At 52.4% G+C, this 17,223-nt stretch overlaps 2 protein-coding genes and 1 long non-coding RNA gene across 8 annotated transcripts in view; 2 read left to right on the top strand and 1 right to left on the bottom strand.

The window, feature by feature from the left end:
• Sap30bp (SAP30 binding protein) overlaps positions 1-6,524 on the top strand; it is a 30,383-nt gene extending 23,859 nt beyond the window's left edge. For both annotated transcript variants that reach the window (XM_075990156.1, XM_075990157.1), the window contains 6 exons: positions 1,419-1,510; positions 2,376-2,436; positions 2,764-2,815; positions 3,665-3,723; positions 4,880-4,964; positions 5,257-6,524. In XM_075990156.1, coding sequence (XP_075846271.1) covers positions 1,419-1,510; positions 2,376-2,436; positions 2,764-2,815; positions 3,665-3,723; positions 4,880-4,964; positions 5,257-5,438 — 531 coding nt within the window. In that variant the 3' untranslated portion in view covers positions 5,439-6,524. The remainder of the gene's footprint in view (positions 1-1,418; positions 1,511-2,375; positions 2,437-2,763; positions 2,816-3,664; positions 3,724-4,879; positions 4,965-5,256) is intronic.
• Positions 6,525-7,032: 508 nt separating this feature from the next.
• LOC142859789 (uncharacterized) lies at positions 7,033-14,809 on the bottom strand. 2 transcript variants are annotated; one of them, XR_012912244.1, is made up of 3 exons: positions 14,629-14,809; positions 7,989-8,093; positions 7,033-7,241 (listed from the first exon to the last, which is right to left on the bottom strand). It is a non-coding gene; the product is annotated as an uncharacterized LOC142859789 (long non-coding RNA). The 2 variants fall into 2 exon arrangements; XR_012912245.1 differs by lacking the exon at positions 14,629-14,809 and adding an exon at positions 13,637-13,781.
• Positions 13,753-17,223, top strand: part of Itgb4 (integrin subunit beta 4) — a 34,504-nt gene continuing 31,033 nt past the window's right edge. The window contains exons 1-3 of one of the 4 annotated variants that reach the window (XM_075990154.1): positions 13,753-13,807; positions 13,971-14,143; positions 16,935-17,023. In XM_075990154.1, the coding sequence (XP_075846269.1) occupies positions 16,945-17,023 (79 nt within the window). In that variant the 5' untranslated portion in view covers positions 13,753-13,807; positions 13,971-14,143; positions 16,935-16,944. Of the gene's footprint in view, positions 13,808-13,920; positions 14,144-16,934; positions 17,024-17,223 lie in introns of those variants that run through there. The other 3 variants (XM_075990152.1, XM_075990153.1, XM_075990155.1) reach the window with 3 other exon arrangements.

The following is a 17,223-nucleotide window of genomic DNA, read 5'->3' on the forward strand; positions in this document are numbered from 1 at the left end:
CACAGACTTCTTCCTTTCCCAGCAGTCTCCTCCCTCGGCTGAGTTGTCTGCCTCCCTCCCCATCACCCGCAGGATGCCGTCACCCTCCATGCCAAACAAGTTCAAGCCTGTAAGGACAATTCCACAGGCCTGCCAAGCAGAAACAACCAGCCACTCAGAGCTCTTAAGTTCCAAATATTTCTTCTCTTTTGATCCTCCTGGGGGTAGGGACCTGTGGCATTTAAGCAGACAGCAGAACTTCTGGTGGTCTTGGAGCCCCCAACAAGGCAGCTGTGCGTCAGGGCTCACCTGGGGCTGCTGAGCCTCCTGTGTCAGGCCTCCCTGCAGTGCCCTGATAGAACACCTAGGAAAACAGCTTCCTGCTCCCTGGTAATGGCATGCTTTATAGACTGCAGGCTTCCTCGTGCTTTTTGGCAAAAAGAAGTGCAACTTTGATCCTCTGACCAGGGGGGTGGGCTCCTCTTCTAAAAAATGCCCAGGGCAACTGTCTAGGACCTCTAACCCTTCCCACCTCTGCCCAGCAAAGTGCTCCCCAAATCTTCTGTTTCTGGAGAATCTGTGTGTGTCACTGCCACGAGGTGAACCCATGCTCTGGCCCACCACTCTCTCAGAGGAGGCTCTACCCTGAGGGCCCGCGGCCTCAACACTGATGCCCTCGCTTTAAAGATTTCTATTGCTGTGATTTAAAAACTATACCTAAGCCAGGCGGTGATGGTGCACGCCTTTAGTCCAGTATGTAGTAGGCAGAGGCAGGTGGACCTCTCTTGAGTTCAAAGCCAGCCTGGGCTACAGAGTAAGTTCCCGGACAGCCACAGCAGTACAAAGAAACCCTGTCTCAAAAAAAAAAAAAAAAAAAGCAGATTTGTCTACATGCCAGTCTTATAGAAGCTTTTTCTCATAAGATTCCCTCTTCCAGCCGGGAGGTGGTGGTGCAGGCCTTTAATCCCAGCACTCAGGAGGCAGAGGCAGGTGGATCTCTGAGTTCTAGGCCAGCCTGGTCTACAGAGTGAGTCCCAGGACAGCCAGGGCTACAGAGAGAAACCCTGACTCGAAAAACCAAAAACAAGCAAAAAAGGCATCTAAACAGTTTGAAACCAACTCCAGAATAGTCCTCCTGCCTCCCTCTGAGGTGGCGGTGCTTTCCCAGGTCTCCCAACGACTTCACATGTCGATGCTTGGACCCAGCATTCACCCTTGCTCCTCAGCTCTTAAGACTTTCCACTCCTCGGGGGATTGGGGAGCTGAAATTCACTCATGGGCTTGGGTCGTGGCTTCGGACTTGACCTTTCTTTTCTACTCTCTCCTGACCATCGAGAATGGGTCAGGAAAAATCAGCAGTGGATCTGGGCTTGCCTCTGCGACAGACTGGATTGTGGGGGGCAGGCTTCTGTCATGTTCGTCTTCTGTCACCTTCCCAGGACAAGATCCAGAAGCTTTACGAGAGGAAGATAAAGGAGGGAATGGATATGAACTACATCATTCAGAGGAAGAAGGAGTTCCGGAACCCCAGGTGAGCGCCTGCAAGCCTGTAGGTGATGGTACAAGGTGGGACCAGGAGCACCTTAAGAAGCTGTCGAGGAGAGGTCCAACTTCGTTCCCATCTGAGCCCAAAGTGGCTTCCCCCAGACTTCATTTATACTAGATGCCCACTAGAAGCATCAGAAGTTTATAAATAGAACCCAGGGTGTGAGCCACTCTGCAGTGATACCTGAGAGGCCTCCTGGGTTCTGGTCACCAACCTGGTCCTCAAAGAAGACGTTCACTAGAGGTTCTTCCAACTCAAAAAACTTGGTTTTGCTTCTTGGTAAAACGTCTTAGGAGCAAAGCTATGTCTGAGTCTGTTGTTTGGGGGTCTTTGAGATAGGGTCTCACTGTGTAGCCCTAGCTGGCCTCAAACTCACAGAATCTGCCTGCCTCTGCCTCCCAAGTGTTGGGATTAGAGTGCTATCCATAAAAGTTGCCCCACTGTGCCTGGTTACATCTGGGTCTTATTCTTTCAAATGTTCAAGCAAGTAAAACACCCAAGAAAGAACATAGTGTGTAATAATGGAGACCTACGCTAGGCATTGTGTAGGTCTGAGTTTGGAGGCCCCAACCCAGCTATGCTAACTGAAGGCCAGAAGCATCTACGTCAGACATAGTATGCCATTGTTGTCTTGACCCCCTCATCCAGGCCCCCAGCCACAGTGCATTTGAGGAGGGTGCAGGGCCTAAAGTGACAAGAAGGCGGGCCTCCCATCAGGAGGCTGCACTAGAAGATGTGGGGTGGGTTTCAGGTCTGTCGTAGTTCCAGGAGCTGATGATGGTTCTGGTTCCACCCAGGACCGTGGGGCCAATACAGACACGGCTCACTGATTGTTCTGTTCCCTTTCCAGCATCTATGAGAAACTGATCCAGTTCTGTGCCATTGATGAGCTGGGCACCAACTACCCAAAGGTATGTCCTACACACACGGGCTGCAGAGTGGTAGGGCTTGCTGGGCTGGGTGTGACTCCCTGGAGGGCAGTACTGGTGGTCTGCAGATGCCAGGGGCGGGCTTGGTCTCTGGGTGCCAACCAGTTAGAAGCCAGGGCTAGGACTGCCGCCATATGAGCAGGTGCTCATTCCCTGACTTCTTAAGAATTTGGTGGTTATCTGTCTGGTGGTCAGGGTGACAGCTGAAGCCCTGTGCTTTCATGAGGGCTGGGCCAAGCCTAGGAAGATCCATTTCTGGGCCCTGTGCTCTCTGGCCTTTGTGACCGCAGCTTGGCCTTCTCTTTTCAGGATATGTTTGACCCCCATGGCTGGTCTGAAGACTCCTACTATGAGGCCTTAGGTAACCTCAATTAACCCTGTTTATCTGCTCATCCACATACCCTTCCACCTGCCCATCCAGTCCGTGATCTAGTGACCCATGCCAGGCCATGTCCACAGGACAACTCCCAACTTAGCCTTGGCCAGACTGACTCTGCCCTTGCTAACCATACTTGAACATAGCCATGACAGCTGGTTGGATCGGTTGTCCCCACGCTGCTGCCACTGAATCAATGTGAGCAGAGTCGTACAGCTGGGAGCCTTTGGCAGGCAAAGTCGCTTGGCCTGGCCAAAGGACAGGGGAGGCCCTGTTGAGGACACTGTTAAAGCTAAGGTTTGGTGATACATGGGAGCCAGAATGCCCTGTACAGAGGGGGTATATGTTCTAAGGCCAATGAGCACAACACAGAACTGAGCCTGTAAATCGCCATTTGCAAGTCAGAGGCTTTTTTTTTTTTAATTTTATTGGTGTTTTGCCTGTATGTATGTATGTATGTGTGAGGGTGTTGGATCCTGGAGTTACAGACAGTTGTGAGCTGCCATGTGGGTGCTGGGAATTGAACTTGGTTTCACTAGAAGAACAGTCAGTGCTCTTAACTGCTGAACCATCTCTCCAGCCCCCCAAGTTAACAGTGTTTTTATTGCAATAAAATTCTGTATCTCATGTTTCTTAATGAGTTGGAAGATACTCCCTCAGGATCAGCTGACCCTTCCCAGCCAGATGTGCAGCCCCCAGATCCTTGGTCAAGGCCCACATTCTGTGCTGACCAAGCCTAGCACTTCATCCTGCCAAGTGCAGAATGCTGAATCTAGGCCAGAGACCTCCCGCAACCACACGCTGCTCATAACAGCCTGTGTCTTCTCTCCACAGCCAAGGCCCAGAAGATTGAAATGGACAAATTGGAAAAGGCCAAGAAGGAGCGAACCAAAGTAAGTTCTGACCTGCTGGGGTGGAGGCGGGTGTGCGGAGCGTGCAGGTCCTGCTGGCTGAGTCTGGGTCAGGAGCCCTAGGCTCCCTTCCACCGTCCTCTTCATTGCCTGGGAGGCTTTGAGCGGCATCAGCCATGCCCTTTCCGCCAGCAGACTGGGGTCCCCTGTCACCTGACTTGGCTTACACAAGCCTCCACTGCTTTGTTCCCGTCCTGCTCCTTTTTGTCCCCATTGCAGAGCCCTGGTGGCTTTGTCTCTTCTGGGTCATTGATGCCCCCTGACCTGGTTAGAAGTTGGTACTCCTTCTCAGAGAGCGGGGCCAAGACTTGCTCCAGCTGCTGCGTTTCTTGGCCTGCAGAGCTGATCTCAGCAGCCAGCTTGTTGCCTCCCTGTGGATCTCATGTCTGATAGCCACATAGCCGTCATTTTGGACACCAGGCACCACTTCTGTGGCAGTGTGATCTGGGTTCTTCAGAAGTATCAGATTAACTCCAAGATCAAAATGGAGTCCTCTATGCTGTACCGTATGACAGGGTCCATGGCGGATAACTTCGTCAGGACACCAGCTCCTGCTGCCGTGTCACAACCATGCAACCATGGCCACAGGATGCTCCCTTTCCCTCCAGACTGAGGGACTGCAAGGCCTTGTGCACTGCTGCCCGCCTCTGAGGTCGTTGTTGGCAGACCAGGAATGTGGGCGCTGGTGTGAAGGGATAAACTACATTCTCATTCTTAACCCTTGAGTGAATCTCCCTTCTTTCTCTTTCCCTCTCCTCTCCAAACCCCAGGCGTACTGCAGGGACATGTCTGCAGCGCCTGGGGACCACAGCTGTCCTTCCCCTCTGCGGAAGGCACCACTTCCGCAGTGGTGTGAGGAGGAGGAGGGACCTGGGGGGAGTAGTGAACTGGGGTGCAGGCATGTGCAATGACCTGTGATGCTGGCGGGACCCAGGTCTGTCAGGGAAGGTCTTGGAAGAGTGATGAAAGCCCCTTCAGGCTCTCGGGCACCTTTCCCTCCCCCAGGTGCTCCTAGCCAAGGTGGTTTTCGGGGCCTCTTTTGTGTAAGTGCCAAACTCCTGTCCGCTGGGAGCAGGCGGACGGCACAGGGAATGGACACACCGCTCTGCGCTGGTCTCACTGTCCTCTCTCTCTCCAGATTGAGTTTGTCACGGGCACCAAGAAAGGCACCACAACCAATGCCACGGCCACCACCACCACCACGGCCAGTACAGCTGTTGCAGGTAGAGGCGCTCATCCAGTCCCAGCACTGTCTCAGGGACACCAGATAGAGCAGGGGCTTCCTGGGTTTGCCTGAAAAGGTCTGCCCAGGCTCGGCCGTGCTATGTTCTCCTGGATGAGAGCATAGCAAGTCCTGGATCCTGGAGTAGGTTCCAGATTCCTGGCTCCTCTCTGGGTTTCTGCACCAGGGACTCCTGTTTCTGTCCTAAGCCTCTGAGCTGGTAGTAAAGGGGTCCTGCCTTTGGGGTCCTGTTTGATTGGTTTTAAGCTCCATTTCTCTCTTGTTGCCTCTAGATGCCCAGAAGAGAAAGAGCAAGTGGGATTCTGCCATTCCAGTGACAGCCATAGCACAGCCCACCATCCTCACCACCACAGCCACACTGCCAGCAGTGGTCACTGTCACCACCAGTGCCAGTGGCTCCAAGACCACCGTCATTTCTGCTGTGGGCACCATTGTGAAGAAGGCCAAGCAGTGACCAGAGGGCACCCCCAGGATTTGGCAGGACTGTGCTGCCCAGTGACTGCTGCCCACTGGGAGGTGCCACTCTGTTTCAGGACTAAGATGTGCTCCCCACGTGCCTTCCAAAAGGAGCCTTTATGTGACATTCCAGCCGGAAGGACATTGCAGCAGAGGCAGTGGGGTGCATCGGACAGTCTGTCCATAGACCTCTTGGGGTCTCACCCGATTGGAAGTACTGCATTCTTAGGTCCCTGCACGCCAGGTGCACTGGCCGCTGCCATGCTGTGTTCAGGCAAACGAGTGCCCCTCCGTCTCAGTCAGGATTATTGCTCAGGGTGAACCATGGCATGACAGAAACTGAGAGTCTCAGAGGGGTGGCCCAGGGAGTTACTGTGGTCATTCCCAGCGTGTGCCCAGGGGCGTGAGCAGGTGGGGGCAGACACAGGCTCCTTCCTGATTTCTGCTTTCCTGACCCGGAAACCAGATCTCAACAATTCTCAGGCAATAGCAGAGGCCTCTGCTCCCATGGGTGCAGTTAAGCGCTCCCCACATTGCTTCTAATACACACCCAGGCTTTTGAAATCAGGCCAGTTAACAGAGGGCTGGGATATGACTCCCAACCTGCCCAGGGCAGGAGCAAGGTGTGGGCACCTGGCCAAGGCCACTCCAGTCCCTCAGTGCCAGTGAGTGTGGCCAGCAGGATCCACGCAGTGGTGGTGATGAATCACCTCCTGCTCTGGCTCTGGCGGCAGCTCATTGTTTATGTGAAAGCCTGCTCTTGGGAAGGTTTCTGCCACCCCACCCTTCCTCTGTTGTTATCTCTGCCCAGCAGCAGCCCCTGGGTAGCACCAGTCGCCACTCTTAGGACCCAAACAGGTTCATCAGCCCAAGATGCCAGAGGGGAATGCTTGCCTCTCATGCCCCCTGGCAGCTCTCCTTCCCACACAGCGGAAAGGCTGAGTGTCGGGGGAGGAAACCAGGCTGTGAAGGGACCAACAGACCGAGGAAGGTGCTGCTGAGTGTGTGGCTGGTATTTGTTTTGTGATCCAAGGACTGACAAACTGCCTGTGCGATCCCTAAAATAAAAACGGAGTCACACTCATCCCTTTCTCTCCTTGAAGGCACTCTGCAACATTGGGGGGGTGCCTGCTGCCGGCCCTCCCAAGAGCACCTGGAAAGGCCTGCCCTGCAGCCTCTGGCATATGGTGCCCTCATTGGCACAGGACACCCAGGTCTGAGGTGGGCAGCTCAGAGAGATGCAGTGAACCCTTTCAAGTGATAGTTTGGGACTGTAGCTCCCTTGGTATTTGGGGGAAGCCTGGGTCTAATCCCCTCTGTCACATATATAAACTAGGGTGGTGGCACGTGCCTATAATCCCAGCACTAGGAAGCAGAGGCAGGAGTGGAAGGCTAGCCTCGGCTACATGAGACCCTGTGTAAAAGTAGCCCTTGATGGGGATGTGGCCAACTCCCCGGCCTAGCTGACACCATTGCAACTTTGCTTTTTTGCCTCTTGTTTAAGGCATTTTGCAAAGCCAGCTCAGACTCCACAAGCCCCTTTGGAAGGAAGTACTGCCGCAGTGGATTGTAGAAGTCTGTATGTAGTCGTTTGTTTTATTATATGTAAGGATATTTTGCCTATATGTATGTCTGCTCCACGAGGGTCCCTTTTCCCATGAAGGCCAGAAGAGGCATCGGGTCCTGTGGAGCTGGACTTAAAGGTGATTGTGAGCGGCCATATAGACGCTGAGAAGTGAACCCCAGTCCTCTGCGAGAGCAACCAGAGTGCTCTGAACTAATGAGTCCTCTCTCCTGGCCCCTGTAATGATATTTTAAAAAAAAAAGTATGAGCCGGGTGGTGATGGCATGTGCCTTTAATCCAGCACTTAGGAACTTGGGAAGTGGAGGCAGGCGGATCTCTGAGTTCGAGGCCAGCCTGGTCTACAGAGCGAGTTCTAGGACAGGCTCCAAAGCTACAGACAAACCCTGTCTTGAAAAACCAAAAATAAATATAAAAAAAAAAAATAAAGTGTGGCCAGGCAGTGTTGGCACATGCCTTTAATCTGAGCACTGGGAGGCAGTGGCAGGAGAATCTTTTGAGTTCAAGGCCAGATAAACCCTGTCTCAAAAGACCAAATAAATAAATATAAATAAAGGTTATAGTTCAGCTGGTAAGGGTACTTGCCAGAAAGCTTGGTGACCGAAGTTCAATCTCCAGGACCCGTGTGGTGGACAGAGAGAGCCACCTCCCTCAAGTCCTAAAGCACTAATCCCTACACATGAGGAAAAAACAATCAGATCAATCCAGAAAGCTGGGCTTCCCCAGATAACAGACGCCTCCTTAAAGGTCAGTGTGGAGGAAGCAGGTCTGGCTGCTTCGTCATTTTGAAGTAGAGAACCAGAGGGGAAGCTGGGGTGCGTCTCAGACAAGGGTTGGAGTTGGTCCCCATGGGGATTATCTTTAATAACATTTCCTCTGGGGAAGATCAGAATTTGTGGTTTTGCTTTTTGAAACTTGACATACGTTTTTTCAAGAGACGAAGAAAAGAAGAGGTAAATAGCTCACCTGATTCCAGATTCATTGGTAGAGGGGCTGCCAGGAAACCCAAACAATCAGTCGGTCATCTTTGTGGTGGTCGAGGAAGGGGCTCTCTGCTCCAGGAGTCGGATGCTAGATGTGTTCATTCATAGCAGGAAATGACCAGGGAGAGAAGGATAAAGGCGTCTGTCTGAGCAGGGATTGCCTGGGTGCTCACACACAAGTGTAGTCATGCTGGGAATTCCTTCTGCAGTGATCTGACCACGTTGACATGTAGTTCTGTAAATGTGTGTTTTCCTCTTACCCTGTGTGTGTGCGCACGCACGTTTGCAGGATTGGCACATACTTGTACCTGTGTGAAGACCAAAGCTTGGCATCAGATCATCAGATGCCTTTTTGTAAACTTTTATTTTCTGTGTGTGAGTGTTTTACCTGCATGTGTGTGTGCCGCATGCGTGCCTGGTGGCTGAGGCCAGAAGAGGGCATCTGGTCCCCTGGAACTGGAGTTAGGGATGATGGGAGCCACTGTAAGCGCTGAGAACCAAACCAGGGTCCTCTGCAAGAGCAACACGTGCTCTTAACTACTGAGCACACTTTTCTTTTTTTGTTTTGTTTGTTTTGTTTTGAGACAAGGCTGTGCAGCCCCAACTGGCCTGGAACTCACTATGTAGACAAGGGGGCCTTGACCTCACAGAGATCCGCCTGCCTCTGCCTCCTAAGGGCTGGGATCAAAGGTGTGTGCCACCACTATGGTCCACCTTACTGTTTATTATCTGTATGCATACACACACATACCGTGGCACACGTGGAGACCAAAGGTGACTTATGGAGTGGGTCTCCTTCCACCCACCTTTACGTGAGTTCCGGGATTGAACTCAGGTCAGTGGGCACCTTTGTCCACAGAGCCGTCTAGCGGCTCTCCACTTTGTATTTATCTTTACTGAGCCTAGAGCTCTCCCTCCCAGCGACGCTGGCTAGTCACCTGCCTGCCCCCTCCCCCCAGGTTACGGGACTCTGCCACCACCCCAGCTTTTATATGAGTGATGTTTCTCATGCTTGAACAGCAAGCATGTTACCCACTGGGCAAAGAAGACTCATCCTGAAGAAAAATCGCTGTGGAGAACGAAAAACTGCTAGATTAGGGAGGAGACCTAGTCGGATGGTGCGGGTGACTGGAATCGGACTTGGATTCGAAAGGAAGCCATGGTGATAGACATGTCTGGGCAGTTAAGAAATGTAAACATGAACTGAGTCACGGTTTACTTAATAGAGTCTTTGAGACGTGGTACTGGGGTGTTCTCAGATCACGCTGGAGTCTAGAGGAATAAAATATTAAGATAGGTACAATTGTAAATACAAATGAAAAACAAACACAGAGCCCGGGGCCAGGGAGGGGGAATGCTCCCTATGCCGGTAAGGTGCCTGCCACGGGAGGACCTGAGTTCAAATCCCCTGCACGACAAACTTATTGGTCCCAGTAATCCCAGCACTCCCAGATTGAGATAAGAGGCAGAGACATGAGAAATCTCAGAAGCTCCCAGGCCAGCTAGCCTGGCGTACACGGTGGCAAACCGGAAGAAACTGTCCCAAGGCAGAAGGCAAAGCCAAGACCTGAGGCTGACCTCTGACCTCCACATATGAGGGCACACATACAAACACAAAGAGATTTTAAAACACACACACATAAACATATAGAATAAAAAAAACACATGAACATATAGCAATGTAGCAAAATCATACTTTTGAAGACAAATGGTAAAAATAAAATATTTTTCATCCTTCAACATTTTTTTTTTTTTTTTTGGTTTTTCAAGACAGGGTTTTCCTGTGTAACAGTCCTAGCTGTGCTGGAACTAGCTCTCATAGAACAGAGCCTCGAACTCACAGAGATCCACCTGCCTCTTCCTCGGGAGTGCTGGGATTAAAGGCGTGCGCCACCACCACCTGGCAAAAGATATTTTACTTGTTATGTAAATACAGTGTTCTCCACCTGCAGGTATGCCCAGAGAATCACCTCAGGACCTCTGGAAGAGCAGCCAACGCTCTTAACCGCTGAGCCGTCTCTCCAGCCCCTCCTTCAGCATGTTGTTACACGTGTGTGTGTGTGTGTGTGTGTGTGTGTGTGTGTGTGTGTGTGGTATGTGTGATGTGTATGTGTGTGTGTGTGTATGTGTGTGTGTGTGGTGTATGTGTGTGTGCGTGGTATGTGTGATGTGTGTGTGTGTGTCCACACACGCGCACGGCTTGACGTGCTTGTGGGTGCACAGGCACCTAGAAGCTGATGTCAGGAATCATCCTTCACCGCTCATCCACCTTACTCATCGAGGCAGGGTCTCTCAGTCAAACCCAGGGCTCCTTGGTGGCTAAACTTGCTAGATAGCTGGTTCTGGTGATCCACCCCCCTCCACCTTCGGAGGCCTGAATTAGAGGAGGGCCACCCTCACCCTGCATTTCATGGAGTCTGGGGATCGGTGTCATAATACAGTCCAGCGTACCCCTGGAGAATTGTCAGCACAGCCCGTGGTGCTCACTCAGGCTCGAGCCCGTTAAACACGTGTAAACTAAACAAGCAAGTGAACCAGTGACTGAAGTTTTACTTCACAGGGTGGGGGCGGTTTCTAGGGACTGAGCCTAGGACTTTATGTAGTCTAGGTAAGTGCAACACCCTCAGTCATTCATTTATTCGTTTATGTGAGCCAGGCTCTGCAGAGTGACCCAGAGTAGCCTCGAACTTGCCGTGTAGTCTCTGCTTCCGACAGCTGTAATGCTCTTACATTCCCCTCCCAAGTTACTGGTTGCCGGCCACCAAACCCAACAGTTATTTTATTTTATTTTATTTTTTGTTTTGCTTTTTTGTTGTTGTTTTGTTGTTTTTTTTCCCAAGACAGGGTTTCTCCGTAGCTTTGGTGCCTGTCCTGGAACTAGCTCTTGTAGACCAGGCTGGCCTCGAACTCACAGAGATCCGCCTGCCTCTGCCTCCCAAGTGCTGGGATTAAAGGCGTACACCACTACCGCCTGGCAGTTATTTTATTTTTATAAAATTAACATGTAGAACCCTCTGAGCCAGGTAAAGGTACATGCCAGTCAAGCCCAGTGACCTGAGTTTGACCCCAGGAACGCACAGAAAGACAGGAGAGAACTAACTCCACAAAGTTGTCCTCTGACCTCCACATGTTCGTCGTGGCCTCACGTGCATGCACGTGTGCACACACTAATAAAAGTTTTTTTAATTAGCATGTAGGAGATGAGAGATGGTTCATTGAGTAAAATAAAAGCTGCATCATCCATCGCCAGGCGGTGGCGCACACCTTTAATCCCAGCACTCAGGGGGAAGAGGCAGGCGGATCTCTGCGAATTCGAGGCCAGCCTGGTCTACACAGGGAGTTCTAGGATGGGCACCAAAACTACTGAGAAACCCTGTCTTGAAAAACAACAAACAAAAAAGATGCACCATCTTGATGATTCGAGTTTGATCTCGGAGCTCACATAAAGGCGTAAACAGTGGCCTGTTATCTGTACTCCCAGTACTTCTATGGTGAGGTAGAGGCAGCAGAATGGTCCCAAAACTGGGGACCAGCCAGTCTGGAGTATCCAGCACAGCAGCAGAAAGAAGAGATCCTGCTTCAATAGGGTGGCAGGTGAGAGCCAACTCCTGAAGGCTGTCCCCTGACTTCCACCTGTGTACAGGACTCACACTTATAACTTGGATATATACACACATATACATATTTACACATACACATATATACACACACATACATATATATTGTGTGTGTATATATATATATATATATATATATATATGAAAACTTGGATCTTACCATCATGCTAGAGGTCTATAAACAGTGGCCAGTGGCCCCTGGAGAAAATAGTATTGGCTTATTATTTATTTATTTATTTTTAAAAAAAACCAAACATCTTTTTCCTTCTTCCTTTTTTTTTTTTTTTTTTTGTTTTTTTTTGTTTTTTCGGGCAGGGTTTCTCCGTAGCATTGGAGCCTGTCCTGGAACTAGCTCTTGTAGACCAGGCTGGTCTCAAACTCACAAAGATCCACCTGCCTCTGCCTCCTGAGTACTGGGATTAAAGGCGTGTGCCACCACCGCCTGGCTAAATATTTTTTAATTAACACTTAGAGGTCTTGTTTTCCAGAGTGGCCTGGGTGCCTGTTGGAGTGGCCGATGTCCACAAAGCATTGACCTGGTCTGGCACATACACCTGAGTGCTGAAAACACACCAAGCTCCTTCCCCAGTGTCCCTGCAGTCTAGCCTCTCTGAGGCCCTGGCCAGGTGCAGAACAGCTCAGATGACTGGGCAGGGCTGCCTGGTTGTGGCCGTGGCTCCTGAATTCTCAGTGAGTGCTTAGGGTTAGTAATACATGGATCCATTTATAGATGAGGCCTAATATTTAATCTCCAGTGTGTGGTGGGAGAAGGGGGATTACTCAGGAAGGCTATCTGTGTTCTTAAGGTTTATTTTTATTAGTATTATTTTTGAGGCAGGGTCTGTGTAGCTCTGGCTAGTCTGAAACACTCTATGTAGACTAGGTTGGCCTTGATCCACCTGCCTCTGCTTCCTGAGGGCTGGAATCAAAGGCCTGCGCCACCATATTTTACATTCGTTTGTTTGAGAGGGTGGCGTGGACGTATACACCATAGAGGATTTGCGAGAGTGAGCTCTACCAGGGATTAAACGGGTCGTTAGGGTTGGCAACAAAGCCCCATGGCCAATTAAGCGATCTTGACCACCTACACTGTTTATCGTGTTCTTGGTATGAGCCAGGCATCAGGGCTGAGGCTGTGGGAAAAGCACCCTTATCTATAGCCAGACCTGGGCATTGTCCTCCCTATGTCTCCTGACTTGGGTCACCCCAGGGGGCAGAACACATCTGCCCTTAGGGTTCACAGTTCACCAGTATAGCAAACACCATGAAGAAGCCACAATCTACGCTAGAGGGTACATGTTTGACAGGTATGAAGACCTAGGTTCTACCCCAAACACCATAACAAAGGAAAACAATAGACTAGCAGGTATGGTGAATGCCTATAATCCCAGCACTTGCCGGGTAGAGACGGGTGAATTGCCACAAGTTCAAGACTAACCTGGACTATAGAGTGAGACAAGGCCATATTCTTGGACCTAAAAACCAGGTATGATGATGTGGGGGAGTCAAGGAAATATTAAGATCTCGTGACACTAGCCCAGGGTCTTCAAGAGTAAGGCCAAATCAGGCTGAGTTTAAAGACGGCATGCCCCGGTTCAGACACTTGGGGAGCTAGAAGGCGCCACCGTTTGGAGACTGGACTGATTGGTGTGCCAGGCCCTGCCGAGCACGGCTAGCAGGTGAGACGAGTCGGGGGGGGGGGGGGGGGGGGGGGGGGGGGGAGCTGGGATCTGCAGCACCTCAACAGGTTCACTAAACAGAAGCGGCCCGCGGGCGGTTGAGAGTCGGCAACAAGAGTAAGACTTGTCAATCAGCTTGTCACCAACATTGTGAGTGATACTGCATGCTAGGTCACGTGGCCTTTAGATTGAAATGTTATACTATTACATTTTAGGGAGATTTGAGTATCTGAAGAAACCCAGAGGACCCCACCCTTGCCTGTCGGTTCCTCTAGCCACATTGCAGCGGCTGAGCGGACCCGCAGGCCAGTCGTCCAGGTGCTAAATCTCCCTACCAGTTTGGGGCTCGACCCATCCTCGGCTGACACAGAGAGGGAGGTGCAGGACCCGATGGCCGTCGAGGCAGCGGGATCGGCCCAGCTGGGCTCACTGCCCAGAAGCTGGGTATTAAGAAGCCGCCCAGCGACCCGGAGCGGCTGGGGCACCCAATCCGGGAGCATGGACGGGTAAGGAAGACGGGAGCCCGGGTCCGAACTGCAGAGAGGGGCGGCTCCTCCTCCAGCCTCCTCGCGGCAGCTCGGGGCTCGGGGCTGGCGCCGCGGGAGCCGCAGCCCTTTCCGGGGGGCGGGCCTGGCGGCTGCGGCGACACCCCAGCTCCTGCCCCGACAGGTGCGCGCAGAGCGCAGGAATGCAGCCCGCCTGACTCACCAGCGCCTCCTTCTTACCTGCGCCGCCCGTCCATAAAGCACTGCTGGCTCCCGCCCGCCGCCGCCCGTCCTGCTGCCCCTCCGGGCTCGCCCGCGCGCTCAGCTCGACCCAGCGCAGTCCAGGCACCCACCAAGGTAGGTGCAGCTCGCGCCCGGAGCAGGCGTCCAAAGGGCACATCGCCTGCCGCCATGCCCCGGGTCGCCAGGGCTGGCGAGGAAAGGGAGTACCCACTCCCTCCCGGGGCCGCGCAGAGAAACTACTTGGCTTTTGTTTCGTCTTTCCTTCCCTGAAGATTGGCAGGCCCCGGCTGCCTCTGCCCATGCTGCCAGGACAGGTGCCAGGCTTGCCACGGTGGGAGCGGGGTGGCTGGGAGCGGGGTGGCTGGGATCCGGGGTAGGATGGTGGCCATCAGATGCCCCTGCTAGAGGTGCAACAGGAGTGGGTAGAGGCTGGGGGTTCACCGGCCCTCTGGGTGTCTGCCTCCCCTCGGTGTGTGGTGACTCAGAGCATACAGGGAAGCGTGGGGAGTCCCTGATTTTCCTCATGGCAGGCCACCAGCCTGCTCCCTTCCCAAAGCCCACTCCAAGTGCCCCTTCTCAAGGAACTTTCAGAATCTTACCCAGTAGCGGTGCAAGCTCTTCTCCCGCCCCTGCGCTGACTCTTCCCGACAGTCTCTAGTGGCAGCCTTCTGGCTGTCACTGTGGTCTGGGATTCCGGGTGGTTCCCAAGGGCCAGGACAGACCTCTTCCTTCTCCCCAACAGACTGGCCACACCTTGAGCACAGGCTTGCACCCAGGTAGACCATCCCATTTGTTCCTGTCCTTCTAGGGACTGTGTGTGTGTGTGTGTGTGTGTGTGTGTGTGTGTGTGTGTGGAGAGAGAGAGAGAGAGAGAGAGAGAGAGAGAGAGAGAGAGAGAGAGAGAGAGAGAGAGATTTCCAATGAGTGACAGGGCAGCTTCAAGAACTGTTGTCCTGTCTGCGCACCCAGCCTGCTAAGGCCACATACTCTGATGACATCCACAATCCTAACCTTTGTGTGTAGTGGTGTCGTTTCTATAATAGGTCACTACTTTTAGAACTTCTTAAATACGAGCTGAGTCGAAGAAAGCAGAGTGTCTGCCTGGGCCCTTAATTGCCATTTTCTAGTGTGTGTGTGTGTGTGTGTGTGTGTGTGTGTGTGTGTGTGTGATTGTGTGTGTGTGTGTGTGTGTAGGTTTAGTATGGAATCTGTGCTGTTCCCAAATCCCACCAGACCCTCCCAGTACTGATTGCTGGATGTAGAAGGCCCACAGCCTCCTGTCCTAAATCCTCTCCCTCTGGGGTCCTGTGCAGATGCTTTGGTATCTGCGCTGAGGTGTTGCTGTCTTGGTTGCTGGTGACAGCTCTATGTGCTGGGCCTGTGAAAAGGGCTGGGATTGTCCCTCCAATGCCCATACGTGCCTAGGTAATGGTGCCCGCAGGGAGGCCAAATCTGCAGCCTGCATTGTGTAGCATGTGGGTGTGGTACCTATGCCTAAGGCTGCAAGAAACTCATTCTTCCCAGGAGCCGCCCCTCTGCTGATTCAGGGCTCCCTTCCAGCCACTGCCCTGTTGGGGTGGCTTCTCTATGCTGGCTCTGCCTGTGGATATGCTGGGGCTGCTGTCTGCCTCCCCGGAGACCACACACTGGGTGCACGGGACAGGGCATCCTGCTTTCTTTTCTAAATGGAAGGCCTCAGCCTCCCAGACCCTGGGGCGCACCCTGCTCTAACAAACTGAGGTTGTTAAGAAAGGTTCCAAGGAGGAGGGTCAGTGGATGTGGCCTTGTCTGGGCCCCTAAGAGTTTTGGCCCCAGAAAAAGAGGTGTGACCCTGGCCTTTACCCTCCTCTATGCAGGCCCTGGTGGCTCTGGGGCCGGCCTCTTTCCTTATACTCTTTGGGCGGCCCAAAGGCCTGACACTGAACACTGCTGATGTACCGAGGTGGTTTAATGGTGAGCCAAAGGCTACTGTGTATGAGAGAGTGGGCAGCGGGGGCTTCTAAACTTTCCCTGGGCCCTGAAAACTCAACTCTGAGATAGGCAGAAGTTGGGGGAAACGCAGGGCGTTTAGAGGCCACGCTGATGAACCGGCAGGCAATGTAGAACCAGGCGGTACCACTGCCACGCCAGGACCTCTCCTCTTGGTCCTACCACCCTCACAAAGAGAAGACAGCTGGTGCAGAGTCGGGCAGCTGGTACATCCAGTGCCCCTGGGAAGGAAGCCTACTTACTGAGAGAATGTATCTTTGCCCACTGGGAAGTGACAGGCAAGGACTGAATAAAAGCCCACACTACCATCCTGAGAGCAGCTCCAAGATACCTGGTACTGGCTGGGTCTCAGAGCCCACAGAGTCCACAAAGGCAGGAGAGGTCTTTCTCAGGCAAGGCAGCCGAATCAGGATATGTGGTCACTGCAGACATGGCAAGAAAGGGGTCATGGGTGCTGGAGAGATGGCTCAGTGGTTAAGAGCACCGGCTGCTCTTCCGCAGGTCCTGAGTTCAGTTCCCAGCAACCACATGGTGGCTCACAACCATCTATTTGGGATCTGATGCCCTCTTCTGACATAAAGGTGTACACGCAGATAGAGCACTCATACATAAAATAAATAAATAAATCTTTTTTTTTTTAAAGGGATAGTGGAGAAGACAGGTATAAAACTACTTGTCTCTGTCATTCACAAGCAGAGCGCCCATGTGGCCACTTAACCCATGACAGCCTCCATCTATCTCTTCTATCTCCCATGTGCTGAGATTCTAGACATGATCCCCCACGCCTGGGGTTGAGCCTCCATTTCCACACTTACACAACAAGATTGACCTGTGGAGCTCTGGTGGGGATTCAGGGAGCCGATGCTGTGGACCACGGCTCTAGAGGCATCGTGTGTCCATTGTTGTGGTTTTGCAGGAAGAGGAGGATGGCAGGGCCATGTTCCAGCCCATGGGTGAAGCTACTGCTAGCAGCCGTGTTGAGTGTCAGTCTTCCTGGAAACATGGGTGAGTCTAAACATCCCCGCAGACACCCCTCTAGGCAGCTCTTGAGACATAACCCTGCAGAAGTCAGCTACTCAGCTCTGACATCTGTGCCTCACTCAGGCTGGAGAACCTGAGGGTCCACACCCTTCCCCTCTGATAGCTGTAGGCCCTGCATAGTGTCTGGGCTAGAAAGGGAGGTAAGCTGCCCACCGAGAGTCAGA

This window comes from Microtus pennsylvanicus, chromosome 11, assembly GCF_037038515.1.
Source record: "Microtus pennsylvanicus isolate mMicPen1 chromosome 11, mMicPen1.hap1, whole genome shotgun sequence".
NCBI lineage: Eukaryota > Metazoa > Chordata > Mammalia > Rodentia > Cricetidae > Microtus > Microtus pennsylvanicus.